Genomic DNA, 20,635 nt, shown 5'->3' on the forward strand with positions numbered 1-20,635 from the left:
AGGAAGAAGAGGGTGTGAGGCAGAGGGTGTTTATCTTCACACTGTGCGCAGGGTTCTCTTTTAGGGCTTTAAAATGCACAAGTATGGTTTCCAAGGGTATTGCGCTATGTTGGTTTTTTTCTTACCTATTTGTGACTGGTTGTAAATTATATTGTTGTCTTTCTGTATCAGACAAAAAAATAAAGTCCAAAGTAGTTTTGGAGTTTGCAAAAAACCTCTTTTTTTCCACGAAGAGAGGCCTTTCCATGTACTGTTCCACTGGTTTTCCTGTAACAGTTTTTAAAAAGCTGTTGACAAGCTTCTGTTGCAAAACATAAGTTAGTTTAGCAGATGTGTAGAGTGATTTCTGAAACTATAATAGTGATGGTCTCTCCTGCACAGTGCCATGGAGGTTGTGCTCTACTTGCTAAAATGCTCTCCAGCATTCCTGCTTTGCTCTATCAGACAGTTCTGTGCACTGGACATCTGCAGGAAAGCTCCCACCCAACCACTTCTCGGTGATCCCGTTGGTGGGAACTGAACCTGGCAGCACAGACCTTGCCTCACTCATTTGGAGTATTTTTATTTGAGTTTTTAGGTGCTCACCATAGTTGCTCAGAAGAGGGATCCCTTCACGCAGGGTGCAGCCAGAATGTCACTTGTCAGAAAGGAGCTAAACCTCTGCCAATGCACAGCATGCCAGAGCCAGAAGATTTGGGAGATGTTAGCCAATTTAGAAGATCTGCAGCTTACTCTTGCACTTGGAAACTCAGCCCTGCCAGTTACAGAGTCCCACAGTGATATTTACATGGAACTGGAAAATGATTTTCAAACACCAGTGGAAATAAATGGTGAAGAGGCAGCTGCTTTTCCATCAGAGGAATCATGTGAACTGTCTAAGGAATCTAGATCTACTGCAGCCCTGGGTGCTTGAATGCACTTCACCCACGGAGATCAAGCCTTCAAGATCTGTGGCATTCATGGAGAACTCTTTTAAAATTGCTCTGCTCCATTGTCCACCTGTGAGTTTGCTGCCCAGTCCTGTCCAGAGGGGCACAGGCAGCAGGTTCACTGTGTGAACCTTGGCCTGTGCTCACCTTCACAGTCATGATTTTATCTGAAACCCCTCACAGACCAACCATTCTCTGGAGCCTGGGCCTTGTTGCCAACAGCTGTTGCCTGTAAAGCAGCTAATTTGGGGCAGTCTTTTGTGGGAGTAAAGACTCCCAGCGACGTGTTTGGATGAAGGATGATGATCATTTGCTCTCATTCAGTTTAGCTGGCACTGCAGGCATAGCATAGAGCTCCATAGCTCCCACCTCCATGGTGGGAGATGTTGAAGGAATATTGAGTAAGACTTTTGCCTGCTATCTTTTGTTTTGAAAATGGTTGGAGAATCTGAAGAGGGGGAATAATCATCTGATGATCCTGATCTGGTTAGAGAAGGTAAGGAGATTAAAAGGAAGTGTCTGGTAAGGAAAGAGATGTAAGCAACAGGGTTTAGCTCAGCTGGAGGCAGGAGTGGGCTGGAAGGCTTGTGGGGTTTGTGAGCTGCTCCTGGTGCAGCTGCTGTCACTGGGACAGGGACTTGTTCCCAGTCCCTTTTCAGAGTGACATTGCTGCGGAGCGAGATGTTTGTTTTACTGAGGTTTTTATACTCAGTTTAAAATTAATCTAGAACAGTATTACCTTCTGCATTGTGCAGAAAGATGCAAGAAAGCCAGCTAGGAAGGAAATAATGAGAAGAAAAGGAATTTGATTTGGAAAAAGTAAAAATAGTACATTTCCTATGAAAAGGGTGACAAGAAATGGAATGGAGATGCAGCCTTCAAAAAGGTGGAATCAGATCTGCTTCTTTGTGAAAAATGGGCTGGATTTGTAGTTCTCCAGTAAGTCTAAGAAAATGCTATTGCTGGTATTTAAAAACGGTGGAATTGTTTTTCCTTTTCTCAGCGAGCAATGGCAGGTAAGGGTGGCAGTATCCAAATCACAGTGATGGATTGTAAGTGATTAAGAGGGGTGCTTAGGAAGCTTTGTGTGTCCAGCCACAACTGTCCCTCCAACAGATGGGAGATCATCTGCTCCAGCAAATGGCGGGAAGAAATTCTTATGGTCTTTGAATACCCTGGCTGCCTCTGTGGGGGAGATCTGGGTTTCCCTTTGACCGTGGACTGTCTTCTGTCAGCCTGAGGGTCACGTGAAGTAAATGGGGCTGCAGAAAATAAATCAGTGAGAGAGGAGTGGGAGTGTTGCTTCTCTGGCCACCTGGCCTCACAAAGTAGATGCATGTGCATGTCTGTGTATGCAGGTGCTTTTTTTGTGTACATATATATACACACACTTAGGGAAATGCAATGACCAGAGGAGTGCAGGCCTCCAAGCAGTCGGCTCTGCTGAAGAGCAGCCTGGAGCTGCAGTGGCACAAAGTGCTTTCTTTCACAGGAGGACTTTGTTTATCCTTGTTTCTCTCCCACCTTTTTGGAAGGGGCAGTTCTCCAGGTGGAGGAGGCTGATCAGGGCACCTGTGAGGGTGGGGGCAGCCAAGGCCTGGCCTATAAATCTGGAGGAGGGGGAAGTGCTGGCACCAGGATGGCCTCAGCTGAGAAGAGGCAACGGCGAAGGAAGAGGCGTGGGGCTGGGCAGCCCATGGAGGGTATGGAAGGAAGGGAACCCCCTGCAACAGAGCCCTGGTGGGGAGAGAGTGTATAGGGACCAAATTTTGGGGGGGGCAACTGGGATAGATGGCTGGCTGGTAGCACAGCTTTGCCTTTATCCCTCCCTGTTTTGGCTGGATGTCTTGAGTACAAATAACTCTTTGAGGGTTCAGAAAACTTGTAGTACCTTAAAGAAAAGGAAAAAAAGTCACTTTACAGAGTATAAGCTTCTTTTTTAAAAAAATAATTTTTTTTTCTCATGCTGCGTGAAGGACCAATGAATGAAGTAGTTGTTGTGGTCAAAGACAGTGGCTGCTTCTTGTTTCTTTTTAAACAGAAGCTACTTTTAGTTGAGAACTTAACACAGACTCTGTGAAGGACTGACCAACTTCTCTGACCAACAAGGATAAAGGCGATCCTTCTAAAATTGCCCGTGTCTGGGCAATTTATCTACAGGAATGTATTCTCTAATGTGCTCTCCTACTCTCTGCCTGTTTTAGTAGGTGCTCAGGAAAAGGAGGATTCTGTTAAAGGCCCAGACTATGTGGAAAGACTGGCATGTAAATGCATGGTAACTTTTCTGATTTCTGCTTCTCTACCTCCCTATTGAAATATAATTCAGAAAATGTTTGTTGCTTTGCCATTTGCATGATGGTGCAGCTCACTGGGCTATAAAAGAACAGGTGGGGGTGAATTAATTTAAATGGTGTCACCTGCAAAGACACAAAAAGGGAGGGATGGAGGAAACTCTTCCACTTCTGCTACACCCTGGGAAATAGGGGGTTTCTGTAGCAAGAGCTCTTTCAAAAATGAGAATGTTTTAGTCATTTATCTGGAGTTACATTTTTGAGATGTAAGACCACCAAATGCAAAGGAACAAACAAAATCACAGTGTAAACTACCATTTGTTTTGTAGAGTTGTTTACAAACCTGGAGTAACTGTTCCTAGCAAATGCAAGGCATGTTCTGGTTTGCTTCCCTTTGTGTTTTTGGGGATGTGGAAGGGGGAAGACTTCTATTTTCTCCTTATGTCTCACTTGTACAACCCAATCAGCATTGCAATTGTGGGATATTTGGAAGGACAAGCTGGCTTCAGATGGGAAAGCTTTGTAGAAACTCAGCATGTACGGTTTGTACTAGAACTTCAGCTTCAACCTGAAGCTGCAGTAACTTCTGCTCTGAGTGGTATTTCTTTCCTTTCCTCCTCTGCAGCAGAAGTGCACAGTGGAGTCAAGCACAGACTCTGAGTCTGAAGCCAGGGCGGAGGTAAGAACTGATTGAAGTGTCTGGATGGTGATGGGATTCCCTGATGGGTATCCAGCTCTTCCTTCAGTAGGGAGAGTCTAAGGCATGGTTTTGGCATTATTGGTTTTGTGTAAAAGGAAAGGGAGAAAATACCCCAACAACCCCAAACCCTACACTCTCCTCTCCATCAGGCTTTTCCTTACAGCTGTTACTAATTTTAGCACAACTGATTCTGGGAGGATGAGGCAGAAAAGAGACAGTGTTTTAGGCAGCAAAATGCTAAGAAGTGCTGACCTGGGTTGTTCCTGATGGTTAACTTTAAGCAGCTCTGGTCCAGTAGGATTTCTACAGCTCTGGTTAGAGAATCTCTCCCTTCTGACTGTCCATTTTGGAGGAGATAAAGAGAGCAGCTCTGCTGCTGTGGCAGTTAGTTATGGGTATTGGTAACTTACTGAATGTTGTTCTGTCAAACCAGAATGTTTAGTGTTGATGAGAAAAGACCTGATGCTGGAGTGAAGAACTAAATAATTAATTTGTGGGTAAAAGTCTTCAGAATTGATGTTTGCTGTTGGTCCTTGTGAGTCACTGTGCTCTGTGACTCAGAGGAGCTGCCTGCCAGGAACCTGCCACCACCTCACCTTCCGGAAAGCACAGGGTAAAGCTGGAGTTGTCTGTGGTCTCCTGGGTGAAACAAGGCTGGAAGTCTAGCTGTCTGTCTGGGCAGGGTGGAGGGGGGGCTGGCCCATGTGCCAGCCTGAACAAAGACTTGGTTGCTCCCACCAAGGGTGCTGAGGCAGGTTCCAGGCCAGGACTGAGGGCTTTCTGGGCTGTTTGGAGAAGCAGAAGGGCTTTGTGGGGATGTCTCAGTTCTTGAACCAGCACAAGGATACAGAATCACAAATGGTCTTGGACTTCAGCTCCCCTCCTAAAGCCTTTGAGTTCCTGTTATGAAGAGCCCAGATTCCCAAGCCCTGCTTTGCCTCAGCTCAGTTCTCCCTCTTCCCACTGGAAGCAGCACAGCACTGACTGAGAGTGTGTTCTCTGAGCAGCTGTAGTGGATCCTTCTAAAAGAGCACTTTCTCTGCTGTGAACTCTTTTTCTCTTTGTGTGACTGCTTTCAGTAAACCTGTGGTTTGCTTTCCAAAGGGAGTCTCCCTGAATGACTTTTTTTTTAATAGGCCCAGACTATAAGCACTATTTAGAATTTCAAATCGTCCATATGTAAAAGAACAAAAAGAGACCTGAGTGGGAGGGAAGCTCTTTAAACTCTACATTATTTCCTGACTACTATTATTTAAATGCTGTTTTGGTTTATTTTTCTGGTGGTGAGGTATGTAATTACTTATTGCTCTCTTTAGAGCAACATTTTAAGTGCAGTTAAGACTTGCCCTAACTCTATTTTAGGCTAACTTTACCAGACCTTTAAAAGTTAAGCTGAGACACTTTTTTTACTGCGTTTTAGGAAGACAGTAAAATCTGGCTTCCTCTTCTTTAGGATTTTTACCTACTCTGGTTTTTCTTTGATCAGTAATTCATGGAAAGTTGCCTTATAAACCTATGTTAACTTCTCTTAAATAGGTCATGCCTAGCCCACTTGCTGGAGGACTCAAGAAAGCAAAGGACACCAGGTGGTTGCAAGTAGGTTTTGGGTTTTACACAGAAGCCTGGACTTGGTGTAGCATCCAAATTTTAAAATAGAGGTGGGAATGTGTGGATTAACAGGAAAACTTCCACAGTAGGTCTGTGACTTAGGGAATCCCTGAAAGTGATTTTGAAGTCCACTGTATGTTGCCTCTTGTGGTGTTTTGGGTTGGTTTGTTTGTTTTTTATGGACAAACAAGCATCCACCACATCTGGAGATGTTTATTTTAGTTTTTAGATCCTTATGATGGCGATTCAGAAGATTCATCTGTTCATTCTGACTGTAGCTTGAATTCTTCAAATATAGAAGTCCTACCATGGACAAACAGTGCCCCAAAAGGAATGGCTTTGGAGGATGCTGATACCTCAGATGATGGAGAGTCCTTCCCTAATTCTCCTGACTGGCTCTGCCCAAAAGTCAGTGAAATTCAGACAGTAAATGACTGGAAAGCACCCCTGGATCTTCCTAGCCAAGAGGACTTTCTGTTGCAATCACCTGAACTGCCTGGAGCCACAGAAACCTTTACCCCCAAGAGGCTGACACCTGACTATGCCTTACTGATGAGTATTAACCCCTCAGCCTCCCTGGAGCTCATTGCAAGCCCAGCTGACAGTGCTCCACAAACCTTGCTAGCAGCTCCTTGTGATGGTACAATGGCCAAGCAGCCCCTAAATAAAAGAAAACAAGTGATTCCTACTCCAGAGGGTGGCACTGAAAAACTAAGAAGAAAGAAGTTCCGTGTGACTTAATCTGAGGGATGAATAAATAACTGGACAAACTGTTCTGAAGAATCAGCCTGGTGGAGATTTCTTTTGCAGAGGGTACCTGAACTGAACAAGCTTTAAACAAGCTGGCTCAAGCCTGTTACAAATGCAGCTGCGCTGTCACTGTAAACTCTGAGATCCACCTGAAAAATGGAATCAAACAAGTTATGTGGCAATTCCAGTGAAAACTAGCACAGGTATATCCACAGAGTGTCAGCCATGCTGGGAACTCTTGGAGCACCAGCCCCAACTCCTGTATGCAGTACCTGGAGGCCCTGGCTCAGTTTCAGTGTAATTTCACCCAAGGTGGCAAGGATTTGTTGAGGAGGGAAGGAAGAATGTGACAAGGGCTGGAATTAGCTTTCAATAGCTATAGCTCATCCCACACCTCCTTTTTGTCCCTGTTTGGCCCTTGGTGTGTCTGACCTCCCCTACAGAGGAGGGCAGCAGCTGCTGCTGAACGGTCTGACTACAAACAAGTGAACTGCACCACGATGAACTGACTGCAGCTAATGGCAATTTAGCATTTATTTTCTCCTTCAAGTGGGGAGAAACTGTCTCGTTGCTATTTAAATACCTGTTCCTACCCGATTTGAACAATGTTTTAGGTAGTCAGTCTTCATACACCTACCAGGTCACCATTTATGATGTGAAGTAGCTGCATTAGGTGAGAGCTTCTTGCTTAGTGAGAATAATCACTCAGGAGCTGAGAAGCAATGCTCACAGGTGGGAGGCTGGTTAGGCAGCAAAAACTGTATCTCTGACCTCCCTCTCTTGTATTGTAATTTCTTTTATCACCTTTAGAGTCTGGGTAGTCCATTTATGTGGAAGGGGAATTAACAGCTATGACAGTGTAATGATATATGTCAGTACCAACGGCTTGTGAAAGCATTTGTTCTGTGCAACTGGCAGAGATTTTTAATTTGCAGTTTCTTTCACAAGACAGAAAGCCATTCAAAATATTATTTCAGTCCTAATCTTGCACCCTTCCAGTAACATCTGCATATTTGCTACATATTTGTTATATTAAAGCAACTTTTTTTCATCCTTATCCCCCAGCTGGAAATGGTTTTTAATAAGTTTGGAAATAAAGTGGTTGAATAGTAAGATCCAGAGGCTTTTGCCCCAAGACAAGCTACTGTGGTTCCCCCTTGACTTGTCCTAGAGGCAAAGATTGGTGCAGTGAAAACCATGAATTTAATTGGACCAAAACCAAACAACCCCTTGCACTGTAGATTTGTGTGTACTGCAACTAGGCCCTAGTTCTCTTTGGACTTTTGAAAAGCTTGAAAAATATGACCTTGTGATATATACCCTTCAGTCTTGTGTCTGGGTTGTTGTGTCATTTTAAGTTCTAGTTATTAGCCCCACCAGCTGCCAGCCCCTTCCTCTCAGGCTAAATAAAACTGAACTGACTTACAAACTGCAGCCAAGAACCCTAAACTCATCTAGAGAGGATTTCATTTAAACCAGTTGTTTCACACAGCATACTGAAATAAATAACCCACTAGGAAAAAATAATACAGGATCAGGAGGGAAGCAATTTGAAGGATAAGCCACATGGGACAGTATATTTGTAATCTGCTTATTCAGTATGAGAATCCAACTGTGGATTAACTTCTGAACTGAAATTGCACCTTTTGTTAATTCAGGACTAATGCAAAAGGTAACATAAAAGAGCTGAAGAGTTTGGAAAGCTCTACCTACTTCAGGCATGTCTGAGACACTCTTGATCACCTCCTGAGTATTTCCTAATAGGTGGGAAGAGTTTTATAGTAGCTGTAAGCTGGTACCACAGCCCAGGTGCTGAGCTACTCACAAAAAGCAGGTGCTGAAAGAAAGAGGCACATTCAGCTGAGCTGCCAACAACCAGATCTTATAAAGGTTTAAGCAAACACTTCATACAGCAACTGGTGTCCAGAGCACACAGCCAGCAGGAGGTCTGCTTCCTTCCTGTACAATGCATTTGAAATTATCCTGGAGGCAGTGATACAATTCCAGATACTACTATTCTGCTGCTGTAAAGGAAAGCATCTCATAGAGGTTTAAAAAAACAAGGACATTATGGTTAAAAGTTGTGTTGGATGATGATGGATGTAGTTCCCATCTCTCTTCCTCACAACTATAGGCACAGACAAAGATTACATGGTGCACTGGTTTGGGATTCATTCTTTATAAGGTAACAAAACCAGTCAGGACAGTTCAAGCTATGGTGATTAACTATGCAAAACAGCAGGGAGCAGGCAGACAGCAGAACTCTGTTTAAGCAACCAGCAGGTATTGACCAAAACAAGTACATGAGGCAGGCAGATAATTTTTGCTCCCAGCACAGGCCTGTGCTGTAGAATCACTTATCACAGAAAAAACATTAGAGTTGATGCAGGTTCAGAAAGTCACTGCTTGTATTGGAGAAATTACTGAAGGAAGGGGCTCCCCTATTTTGATACTGGAAAGCTGTGCACCTGCATTCTTCACATGCATCTTTGCACACTTGCTATTAGTCACTGTCAGTGGGGACAGTTGTTCTGAGAGGGTGGTCAGAAGGGTAGAAATGCTTAGCCAATGAATTTAGGATCAGAAAAAGTAAGTGAATGCCCAAACCATTACATCAACCCAAGCAATTAGCAGGAACTCTCAGGTCTCCTAATTTAGTAACGGTTTGGTCACATGTGAGAGTCTGAAATAATACTGTAACTCCTTGTGTAAGCATTTAATATCATCCTCCTGGGCTTAATGAGACATGAATCTGGGGGCTTATTTGACCATAAAAGCAGCTTTAGAAAGAGGAAGCTCTGTGGTCAACAGGACAAGAAAGTTTTGTTTAGGATGCTCCAGCTTCTTGATCATCTTGGCAAGTTACAATGAACTGGCTCTTGCTTGAAGTAAGTAATTAATGCAATGGCATGAATTGTCACAGCAGATAATGTCATACTTTGTGTCTTACTGCACTAAAGACTTACGTTCCAAGGGTTCTGTTACTGGAGGTTAGCTTGAACAGGAACTTGTTATTCTCTGAAAAAATAATAGGTACAGATTCTCCTGACCAAAACCATCACTGTAAGAATATAGTTCCAGAACTAAAGAGTTTTGCTATATATTTTATTTAGTATAACACAATCCACCAAATTGCACATATACCAATAACCATCTAAAAATCTCATCCAATTTTCCTTCAAAGAAATCTCTCTAGCCTATCTTGCTTTCCAATGCATCGCCCCCTTTCTTTCTAGCCAACTTGATAAAAATCCATCTGACAATCCACCCAGGTTACAAAAGTACAGGTGAACACTATATAGAAGACTGACAATTACTACAGCATTAATCAGTTAAACCAAGTTTGTTCACTCAGTGCAGAGAACTGCAACCCCACGTTCATAGAAGCTGCGTGGATCTTCCTTGGTGGCTATTTCAAAGTCAACAGTGAAAATCAGATCAGCACGAGTGAAGTTCAGATAAACTGGTAAAGTAACCTGGGGGAAAACACGAACATAGAAGAGTTGTGTAAAACAGCTGAAGTGTGCAAGATGTTTCTATAACACTATAAGGTACTTAACAAGATGAGAATTCATGCTCAGATAACTCAGTACTCAAAATATGAGGGAAAAACCCAAGACCTAATAAACTCATGATGCTTTTATAGGTATAAATTCACGTTTTGACGTGAACAGTGTTAGTTTTTGGATGCCTCTCCTCCTTATCAATAGATACAAAAGAAAGACCTAGTCAACACTAGGTCTGTTTGCTGCTAGCCTAGTACAAGTATTTATAAAGCTTCAGGAAAAAAACTGCTAAGTATATCTAAATATTTTTAACAATACTTACAACATTTGCCTTTTTATCAGCATTTGTCTGCTTGATCCAGCGAAGCTGTGTAATGGGCAGTACAGTTGAAATAGCATTTGAAAGTGAGAGCTTGTTGTTGCTGCATGTGGCTCCCTGAAGCTTCAGGCCTATAAATTGAAATACAGTTTAGAGTTCTAAGAGCTTTCATACATCCAAAGACCACCTCCTTGCCTTGTGTATCATTTAAGGGCTAAGTCCACTATATGAGAAGTATTTTGTCCTGCAAAATGAAGAGGTTGTAGGTGATATACTGTGCAATACCACTTAAATATAGCCTTGAGATTTATTAGCACTGTAAGTACTTTTCTAATAACCAATATCAAACTAATCTTTAAACAACTTCAGAAAGTGTGTATTAACATTTGCAGTGATAGGATCTTTTTCATTTGACATATCCCATTTAATACCAGAAGTTTCTGAAAACATTTTAGGTCAAGGTCCCCTTCTTTCTGATGAGTTTACCTGTGACTCCAAAGCTGCAGGCATCCAGGACTGCGTTCTGGGTAGTTGTAACATTGACCTCAAGACAGAGTTCTTCAAGGGACCAACTGTTTGCTTGGGCAACATATTGTCTTGTAGCAGTAATATATGCCTCTGGTACAAACAGGCCACCAAGGCACACATGGATGTTCTATTTAGGGGGGGCGGAAATCAGAGAAAAAATATTTCAGCTGCAGTATTAATTAATGACTAATAAATACTACTTCAGCAATCTATTTACATTAAAATGTTCCTGCTGCTACTGGAACACTGAGTAACTGTTGAGATGCCTTTTGCTCTAAGGCTTTGTTTTCTACAATACTAAGGCTCAGTCAGCCTGCTAAGCCTCACCATGCTAAGACCAGGAGAGACTCAACAGTATTTATAGGCACATTTCAGAGAATATTGACTCAAAGTCACTGTCTGAGGAACTACTTAGAAGTCCTGATGTAAAGACTCCATGAACGAGTTACCCAGCTCCACCACCAACCCCCAGAAGTCAGCACAAGGTACCTTCAGTTCTTTTGCTCCACCAGATGCAGCTGCCTGGGAAATGTTCTGCAGCTGTTTAATGCGCTCACTGAAGTCGGACACCCACTGGATAACAGTCATACCAGCTGGCACTGTGTAATGAGACCAGCTACGAGGCAAAATACCTACAAAAATGTGATTAGAATTAAGTTTTGTTCGTATGCAGGTTGAAATTACACACTACATTGACACTTCATGTTTTCTCCCAATAACCAACCCGATTTGGACAGGAATATCAATCTCTACTTTAAAAGGCCCCTCAGTAAGTGAAAGCACTTTCAAAGATTACAAAGCAAATGGTATCCAGGTGTACTCTGTATTTAAAATGCCATCCAGCTTCAGACACCCTTCAAGAGCAGCAGCTGCAGTAACACACAGCAGGACATAGCTGATCTCCAAGTCTGCATGAAGATTTCAGTTCTTTAGAAAAAACTGAAAAGGTCAAATATCTGTGTTTTAGGAAATGCTTTTGTACAAAGCAGACAGCAAATCTTCATGCATTATTACAAGCAGGATGTCTGTGAAAATTCCACATTTATATAAAATCTTGAAACAGAAATTCAGAGAACTTGAATATTTTCTAGGAGCAGTATTACTCACTATGTGTATGAGTAACTTTCTTCTGTCACAATTCAGACATTGAGAGAATTTATGAAGAATTCAGCTTAGAAATTAAGCTGCTAATATAAACCATACAAAAAGAGACTAATATTAGACACCTCAACTTGAAATTTCAAACCAAAACAACTGGAATTTTATGCTTGACACAAAAGTATTGCTTGTGTCAAACTGTTAAGGCTATCCAGATATTTCTGCCATTTTTTGGTTTTTTTTATAAGCTACTGACCACAAAAGCCTCTTATGGAGTGCAAGAGGCAAAGGGAGCCCTGGGAGGTGGTGATTTGAAGGACCATACCTTTCACCAGTTCATTTATAAGTGTGCGCAAGTAGTTGGTTTGTTTCTTTTTTCCTTCACACACTTGTACCACATCTGCAAGGTCCTGACGAACATCCTGGAGCAGCTTAGCTCCCATTTTCACCTCCCTCTCAAAGAATCGGAACAAAGGATCCTGATGGTCAAAACATTGAAAGTTAAGTTGCAGACCAAAGTTCTTGCTGGAAAACTGCTACAAAAAGCAACCTCCAAATCCCGGGTGGACTGAGCAGTGACACTGTGACTACGAGCATTAAACGTGGAAGATGCAGTGTGTGGTGCAGAAAGTAAGTGCAGAAATTGTTTCACACCCAACAATCTCCTCTCCCTCGGAGAAGCGAGAAAGAATTCATAGTTGAACAACTAATGCAGATTGCCTGCTGCAGCTCCTTCCAATCAACTATGGCTTCTTTTTAATCAGCAACAAAAGGTTCTTGCCTACTATTCCAGAGTAAGTCCTTGGAAGTAGTTAAGACAATCATGGGCACATTTAACTAGGGAGCTTATTCCTAAGCTAGAGTTTAGGATACCACTATAAAGATCTCAAAAGTTTCCAGCCCATGCAATTTCTGTTCTGAGTTAGCAGAAGCTGCTGCCCCAACTCCCCTCACTGACCATCACCACATTTTAGCAGCCATTAATGTGCACTGGCTGTAAAGACACTACCACAAGCAGCAGTCAGTGTGTCACAAGCACTTGTTTCTTGCTACCTGATCACAGAGAAGCTTCAGAATTGGTACCCTTACTAGACAGTTTGCCATTGCATTTCTTCAAATAATACCCAAAAGACATAAACCAGCTTTTAGGAGCATATCAAGGAACCCAGGGGAGCATTACACAGGTATGGCACTTGGAATCAATCCATTGATCCCTGAACAGTTTAACTGGTACTTGCATTTCACCATGCACCTGAACCTGTGCTTTACCTATGCCCACATTAAATAAAATTTAGTTCTTACTTTAATGTTTTCCACAGTCCTCTTCAGATGGTTTAGAGTTTGTGGGATAAGGTGAAGCCAGTTAGAGGCTGTAGTATGCAGTGTTCTCATCCAGGCTGGGCGCCCATCTGACGTAGAATCAGTTCTTGTCTTCTTCTCTGTTTCTGCATAAGCTAGATCATCCTCGTCCTCTAGCATCTGCATTTTCAGCATTTTGCTGATCATATCTATGCCTAAAATAGGAAATATGCTGTTAGTCAGAGAAGCAGTGGAATCAACATGAAAACATCCTACTACAAGCAAGAACCAGGACTTTTCCTCCTCCCTAGTCTAGACCTAAGATTCAGAACTGCCCAGCTGTAGGTGGCTCCAGAGCTGACAACAAAACTTCCCAGAATTAAGATGGGAGCTTGCCATCTGGAAGGCTAAATGTAACTGGTTTTTCGGTTCACAAGCTTCTGGTCAGTTTTTGGACTACTCAAGTGTCTTACCTCGCAGAAGGTTAAACCAATTATGTTGAGGGAGGAGGGGAAAGCTATTGACTCTTTAGCAAAATTTGTATTTCTCTTCTGCTTTTTAGTTACAATGGTGGCCTAGTAATCTGTGAAAGATATCATTAAAGTTCTGGTTTTTACCTTGTGTGGTAAGAAGAACTTTCTCTGCATTATTTGGCAGGCCCAGCCACGATGGCGTTTGTGTATCTGGCAGCATCTCAACCCACTGGACAAACTCCTCACGCCTGCAAGTCAAGAGTTTTAATATTCATTAGAAAGTTTCCTTTATTACAATGACAAGGTAATTAGTTGCCTGAGACAGATGTTTACACAGCACGGAAATATAGTAAGGTGTTTGGCTTTTTGCTTTTCTTTGTGCGCAAGTTTTTAACTTAAAATAAAAAAGAAAAGTTGTACAGAGAGATCAGGATAAGGAAAAATTGATACCTGATTCCATCTGGCATCTGAATATCTTTGTGTCCATCAACTTTGCAGGCCAGTTTGAATTCACTATCAAAACTCAGAGTAGTGAACAGACGTTCCAAGAAAGTGTTCAACAAACGTTGATCAAATTCATTATCAATACGACCTCCATAGATAGACTGTGCCATCAGTGTCTTCAATGCAGACCAGGGGATTTTATCAGGTGAAATGTTTTGACGACCCTAGAATTAGCAGCAAACAACAGTTTTGACATCTCCTCTGACTAAGGAATCGAATTCAGGACCTAAATTAAATTGCCATCTGATTATTTGTGCCTACTCATTCAACTTCCTAAATGTTTCCAGAACAGACTGTTACTCTGAAAATCTAATTTTTTACCTGTACCCAAGGACACAACACTACTTGCCTTTGCTGTATCATCCAACCATGTATCCACTGTGTCACAGGCAGATCTCAGGTCAGACTCTCCAAACTCATACTTCTTGGACCAACCCAACGGAGCATAGCGCAGGCGCTCTTGGATAATGGCATGGAACCAGGCCAGGAGGAAATACAAACGAGCACGCTCATTTGGAGACTAGGAAGTGGAGAGAAAAAAAACCCAAACAAAACCAAACAACTGTTACTCAAGTGAACTGGTAAAAATCAAAGCCTGCTTAAAAGGCTAGAAAGTATCAGATTTAATGCTAGATTGCTACCAAAACCTTATACATTCTACCAACAGAAGAAGTAACTACTAGTTTACTTCTGTGAGGAGAGAAAAACATCCTAGGTACATCTGAGAAGCTGAGGTTTTATCATCTAAGGCCATATTTTACTGAACACATTCTTCCTCTCAGTTTCATCGACACAAACTGCAACCTTACCTTGCACATCCTAGAAACTGGAATGCTGCTGAAGGTCCTCAGCATGTTTGCCTTCACACCGGGAGGAGGTTCAAACACAAAGATTCGTCCAGCACGTAACAAATTCACTGGTACCTAGAAAAGGTCAATAAGCTCAAATCCACCTGTTTTAGCCTTCACTAAATTAAATCTCTCTAACACCATAGTCTGCATTAACTTCAAAACCTTGTTGTGAGCACACAAATTCTTGCCTTTCTTTTGGGAGGGGTAGAGGAAGCAGCAAAAGGGAGGTATGATGTTTTCAGCTACAATTAAGTTATCAAAAACCAAGGCTAGTAACTCCCCTGACAGGTATGTATTTTCCTTTTCCTTACTGCAAAAAGGCAGTAATGAGAAAACCCTCCCTGGGTAGCACTCTTGGCTCTGAAAGCTGGTTACTCCCCCAGAGAATCAAATTTTAAATCAGTGTTACCTTTGGATTAATCTCCATGGTAAGGAAGAGTCTGAAGCAAGCATGGGGTTGTAGAGAATGTAGCTTCTTTTCTAGTTGCATGAGCCAGCCAGGAGCCAGGTGAACATTCTTCAGCATTACCCATCTGTGAATTTTTGAAACAGGAAAAGTGCTTTTCAGTGTACAGCTTATAGATCCTTGCTGTAATCATTACAAGTAACAGAACAAGGTATCAATGCTATAGATTTTCCTACCTCTTTTAAATCTGTTTTCTACATAGAATCAGTTAGTATGTACTGTAAATAGGTTAACTTTCTTGTTTTGCAGATACAACTTACTTCTCTTGAAAATATTTAAACAGAAGTTGTGAACAGCTGCGCTTGTTATTACAAGTTTCAGTTCAAAAGATGGTCTCATTTTTACTCAGAGTTTTTTGTATTTAGTGCCAGTAGATTACTTTCCCCCGTTTACCTTTCTACTAGGCAGCACAGAACTTACCTTCCAGATTTCACTGCTGTGTTTATTGCTTTATCTGCCTGGTTAAACCCTTCAGCAGAACCTAAAAGACAGAAGGGTTGCTAAAGCTCTTACTGCTAACAATTTCATTTACACTTAGATGATGAAATAAGGTATGTTCTTACCAATAGCAATTGAAGTTATCTGTGTGTTCTGCTCAGCTGCAAGGTCTTCAACATGACCACTGGCATCGTAACCAGGCACTGAACACATCAGCACAGGGGTATTTGGTTTCACCTGTGGTCCAGGAAGTTTAAAAATATATGAATAAGTCATTGGATAAATAAGGGAATGCAGTAAGCTCAGTGTTTCTTCCCTCTGCCCAGCTAAAGATATTATGTCACTCTTAGTTTTATACTAACAAATAGAAAAACAATCCACTCCTCATACCATGGGGAGAAGGGTAAGTAAAGAAATGTTTGGTTGGACAGATTTACTCACTATGTAACTCATGCAAGGTGGCATTAAGCACTGCCTCAGGATTTTAGCCTTTCAAAAACAAAGAGGTTACCTCTGTATCTACGATTTGTGTCAGATCTAAAGGCTGCTCCATAATGGACATGAAAGACTCTCCAAGATTTGTTGAAACAAAAGTATGTGCCATGGCCAGCAAACGATCTGGACGGAAGGCCTGGATCAGAAGCAAGCGATGAATGGCCTGTCCAATAGGAGCTGGAAAGAGGAGACAGCAATAGATGGACAGGTAAGAAAACCATTCTCACCACCCTCCTCTCTTTAATTCTCCATTCCATTTTTCTCCATTTTGTTCTCAAGACTACATATTTAGAAAGTTAATTATCCATTTGAAAGATCTGTTGCAACTTTTTAACAGAATGCCCACATTCCATCTTCAACTTCACAGTCAAAAGAAACTCGCCAGCTTCAGCTGCTTTGTCTTCTGCAATACTTTAACTGCCTGCTCAACTGCTCATGTTCTGAGCCCTCCACAAGCCCACTTGGACAAGATGCATTTGGATTCTACTGAAATGCTACTGGTTTACAAAATCTACAAGCTAGAAGTATTGCCATGAGTGATTTTAATTTCTAAGGACAAGAGATCTCTTCACACCTTCTCACTCATACAATAATCTGCTGTTGAGCTAGACTTATATAGTACTATGCACTTGTCTAGCATGCATAGGGTAGATAACCTAGAGTTGCTTCAGTTAATGGTCTAGCAGCTGCACGGTAGCTAGTAAATACAAGCTTAGATCCTTAATTTAGAAAGCTGCCTACAGGAATGAGCCCAAAATGATACAGACAGCAAACACTTCCTAAAGTTACCTTTCAGTCTGGGGACCAACTGAAGGGCAACAGTTACCCTCAAGTTCTAATTCTTAACAAATTAGCACCAACAACTAATGTAGCAAGAGCTGAAACTTCAGGTTTAAGATACAACTGCAGGAGGAAACATTCTAGTAGACCAGCCCTGTCCTCAGAAAAACTTTGTCCTGGAGCTTTTTAGAGTCCTGAGCTGCCTCCAGCTTTGCGATGACTAAGGTTAATCCAAACTATTACATAATCTAATGAGATTGTAGAATTATGTTTCCTCAGTGGAAGATCAGATCACAGGTTAAGGTGCAGGAACCAAGAGTAGTAACTACGCCTTACAAAATGGTTTAAAAAAACCCAACAAAACCAAATTAACCAATTAACCTCCCAAAAAAACCCAAACCCAAACCCACCAGACTTCAGGTTCTTACACAATCCCAACTTTATGATTTTCCTAACCATTAAGGCCCAAACTTAAGTTCTACTTTAGAATTGGTTTTAAAACCATAGTAACTCTACTAAGATCAGTACAGTACGACTGGTGTGGACAACAGTGCAACTTCACTTACTCGCAGGTTTTTCTTCAGTCCAAAGGTATGGTACAGTCTGCTCAGGGGAACTGCTATCCAGCCAGATACAGAATTGCTGTATTGAAAAAAATGCAAAAAACCTGAAGGGAAGTTTCGAGGCATCAGAAACCTGCTGCAAGGTGCAGGTCCTGTTCATGGTGCAACAGAACTGTTCAATGTCAGCCTTAGTATTCAGAATTTCATGTATTGCAAAAGTGCTCAGTTACATACGAACTGTTAGTAGGAAAGAAAGATTGCCAGGGTCGGGTTCGACTTGTCCAAATTCCACTGGCTTTGGATTTGCAAAAAGATCTTTAAAATTTCCCAATTAATGGTTGTATCTTATCGTCCACCTAAAATTTAGATCATAATAAAAATTTGTATTGAGTACCAGAAGAAGCATTTGAGCTTCTATCTATGAGTAAGTCTTGAGAAATAAAACAGGACTAATGCTGTTAAACAGGAACACTATTAATGAAATTGAGTCAATCATATAACTTAGCCCCAAATATTGTCTAACACTCAACACAGTTTGGTCTTTTCCCAGGCTTCTAAATACAGATGGTTTGAGTTTCACATATAAATGGTTTGAATGTTTCCTCGAGCAAGACTGCAATTTGACCAGCACATTTAATAAGTTCTTCACTCATTTCAATGAATTTCTCCAAGTTCTATTGATTTTTATAACAAAAATCCACATGTAAAACTCAAATTATATTTTGTCTATTACACTTTCTTTAGATGTGCCAAATTGTTTCCCTGATATGCCCTATTGCTGCATTGCCTCCAGCACTACAATTCTACAGATCTCTAATAAGCCCAAGCCCAAGCTGTATGTTATTTTACCCCAGGCTGAAGAGTTTGATGAAAATTAGACATAGTAAAGAAAATTTGACTTCTAATATAAAAACTAGGCAGGGCAAACCAAGCAGGTACTATTTAAGATATGGACATAATTTGGAACCTGAGAGTTTCACAGTCAGAACAAAGATGTATTCTTTACAAGACTTCAGTCATGAGAATAAGCAAAGTGTTCAGCAGCTGAGCACGATCCAAATTCATGTCCAAAAGCCCACCATAATGAAGTTATGTATGGCTGGGGTTGCTCCCCTCTATTGCACAATTATCACACAATAGTGATGCAGGAAAAGACATGCAGTATCACACTTCCTGCTACCATGGGAACCAAAGCTGGTCAACAAAGCCAGATGAACGGTTAAGCCACTTCCAAGTCCATGTGAACAGTGGTATTTACAACAAGTTTCACAGCTGGATTGCTAAGGAAATAAGAATATTCATTTCCACAACTACAACTAGTTATTTGTAAGGCTGCCCCATTCCCATCCTAGGAGAGCTTACTTGTGAGCATGAAGCTCTTCAACAGACACCTAAAAAGCCTGACAAGATAGTTCAGTGCAGAAACAAGCCCTAGCCAACACTTACCTCATCCGCTTGAACTTTCGAAACAAGGTCCTTAAATGCAGGAAGGCAGCTCAACCTCATCATTGCTTCTGTTTGCTCTACAGTCAAACCGTTGATTTTGGGGAGAGATGCAGTGTTTAGTACAATCTCCTTCCCTCTCAAGAAGTGCTGGAATTCTGCATCATATGTAGGCTCCCTAACGTTAAGGGAAAAGAAGACTTCAGCTAGATGCCTTCAAGACAGCCCTCCCTTTGTTAACTAAAGTGAAATGAGAATATAAATGTTTACCCAATGGTGCCTTTCAGTTTGATCCGGGCCAACAACATGGCAAATGTTATGTGATCCTGATGCAGCATGCCACGTGCCACTCTATTGAATGCCACCTACCAACAAAACAGGGAAGTTAGTACAGAGGCCATGAACTCTTGACTCTTCAAAACTGATTGAAGAATTACATTTATTAGTTAAAAAACTGAACCTGGAAGAGATCCTTTGTGATGATTGAGAGACGATGAGTATGGTCTGTAATTCCCTTCAGATTTGGGTTCTCATACAAGACATTGTGATAGATGTCCAAGAAAAACTGGAGGGAGTATTGGTACAGGAAATGTATCTGAAAGACAAAAGGGTTCAGTTTTTCTCTCTTGAGTCCTGCTGTTTGATAGTCATTGGCATATGCCAAACAAACTGCAATATGGCAGCCATGCTGGAATCAGGCAGTGCCTATTTAGCTTTGAACAGTAAATACATGAAGCTTCTGGCAGGAAAAACAACTCATCCTACCTGTTTCAGTGACTCCATAGTAAAGTAGATACTGCTGCATGCTGTAGAAAGAGGCAAGTACTGCTGGGAAACTGTCTCCACTTCTTGCATGACAATGTCAGTCTCTTCCACTTTTCTGGTAACCTCTGCTGCTTCCTTCTTCAGGTTCTCAAGAGTAGTAATGATGGTGTCATCATCCAGGATACGTCCCTTCACTTCATTAAGTGCCTGCAGTAGGGATTTTTCCAACTGACGCAAGCGCAGCTGAAATTCACCTTAATTAGAAGGAAAAATAGGTCACATTGTATAGATATGTTAGTTTTTAAGAATTATTTGAATTGTGTGTACTTTGGCTTTGGACATCTTGAGAAGCCAGAGTATGAAGACATTTTACTGTGTATTTCTACAGCTACAGTAAAACCAATATATTCTTTTAGAACAGGAGGAGTTCATTTTGGTAAACATACCCTGAAGCTTGAGGAGGTCAGAACGTTTTTCATCAACATCTGGTCTTTCAGCTTTCAGGACTTCATTCAGACACTGGCTCTGTAAGCTGCTGCGAGTTACTGTGAAGTTCACAAATGTAACGCGAGAGCAGAGGTCCGGTGGGAATTCGACCTGTCACAGGAAACACGAAAAACTTTCTCAGCTTTCTGAGACACCATTTCTCCAAACGGGACAGCTTTTGTTTTACTTACTGTTGGATCTCTGGTGGAGAGGAAGATGACGAAGGATGGTGACAAATCAATATCTTGGTCTCCTAGAGTAATGAGAACTCTGCCTCCAGTTCTTCGGACTTCGCGGTTCAGAACAGGATTCAGAACTGGATCGTAGCTCTCCACGTCCTAAA

The 20,635-nt window shown here is 41.6% G+C and overlaps 1 protein-coding gene across 1 annotated transcript in view; it reads right to left on the reverse strand.

The window, feature by feature from the left end:
- Positions 1 to 9,366: 9,366 nt before the first annotated feature.
- The window catches only part of DYNC1H1 (dynein cytoplasmic 1 heavy chain 1), a 45,043-nt gene continuing 33,774 nt past the window's right edge, over positions 9,367 to 20,635 (reverse strand). Inside the window, exons 58-78 of the mRNA XM_017807518.1 lie at positions 20,484 to 20,630; positions 20,253 to 20,403; positions 19,807 to 20,060; positions 19,502 to 19,636; positions 19,312 to 19,406; positions 19,045 to 19,219; positions 17,602 to 17,677; positions 16,272 to 16,432; positions 15,886 to 15,997; positions 15,743 to 15,803; positions 15,266 to 15,389; positions 14,815 to 14,928; positions 14,355 to 14,525; positions 13,952 to 14,169; positions 13,646 to 13,749; positions 13,032 to 13,243; positions 12,055 to 12,208; positions 11,121 to 11,263; positions 10,590 to 10,758; positions 10,107 to 10,234; positions 9,367 to 9,754 (exon numbers count right to left, since the gene is read on the reverse strand). Coding sequence (XP_017663007.1) covers positions 9,626 to 9,754; positions 10,107 to 10,234; positions 10,590 to 10,758; positions 11,121 to 11,263; positions 12,055 to 12,208; positions 13,032 to 13,243; positions 13,646 to 13,749; positions 13,952 to 14,169; positions 14,355 to 14,525; positions 14,815 to 14,928; positions 15,266 to 15,389; positions 15,743 to 15,803; positions 15,886 to 15,997; positions 16,272 to 16,432; positions 17,602 to 17,677; positions 19,045 to 19,219; positions 19,312 to 19,406; positions 19,502 to 19,636; positions 19,807 to 20,060; positions 20,253 to 20,403; positions 20,484 to 20,630 — 3,033 coding nt within the window. The 3' untranslated portion in view covers positions 9,367 to 9,625. The remainder of the gene's footprint in view (positions 9,755 to 10,106; positions 10,235 to 10,589; positions 10,759 to 11,120; positions 11,264 to 12,054; positions 12,209 to 13,031; positions 13,244 to 13,645; positions 13,750 to 13,951; positions 14,170 to 14,354; positions 14,526 to 14,814; positions 14,929 to 15,265; positions 15,390 to 15,742; positions 15,804 to 15,885; positions 15,998 to 16,271; positions 16,433 to 17,601; positions 17,678 to 19,044; positions 19,220 to 19,311; positions 19,407 to 19,501; positions 19,637 to 19,806; positions 20,061 to 20,252; positions 20,404 to 20,483; positions 20,631 to 20,635) is intronic.

Source organism: Lepidothrix coronata, unplaced genomic scaffold (genome assembly GCF_001604755.1).
Source record: "Lepidothrix coronata isolate B3197 unplaced genomic scaffold, Lepidothrix_coronata-1.0 Scaffold19, whole genome shotgun sequence".
NCBI lineage: Eukaryota > Metazoa > Chordata > Aves > Passeriformes > Pipridae > Lepidothrix > Lepidothrix coronata.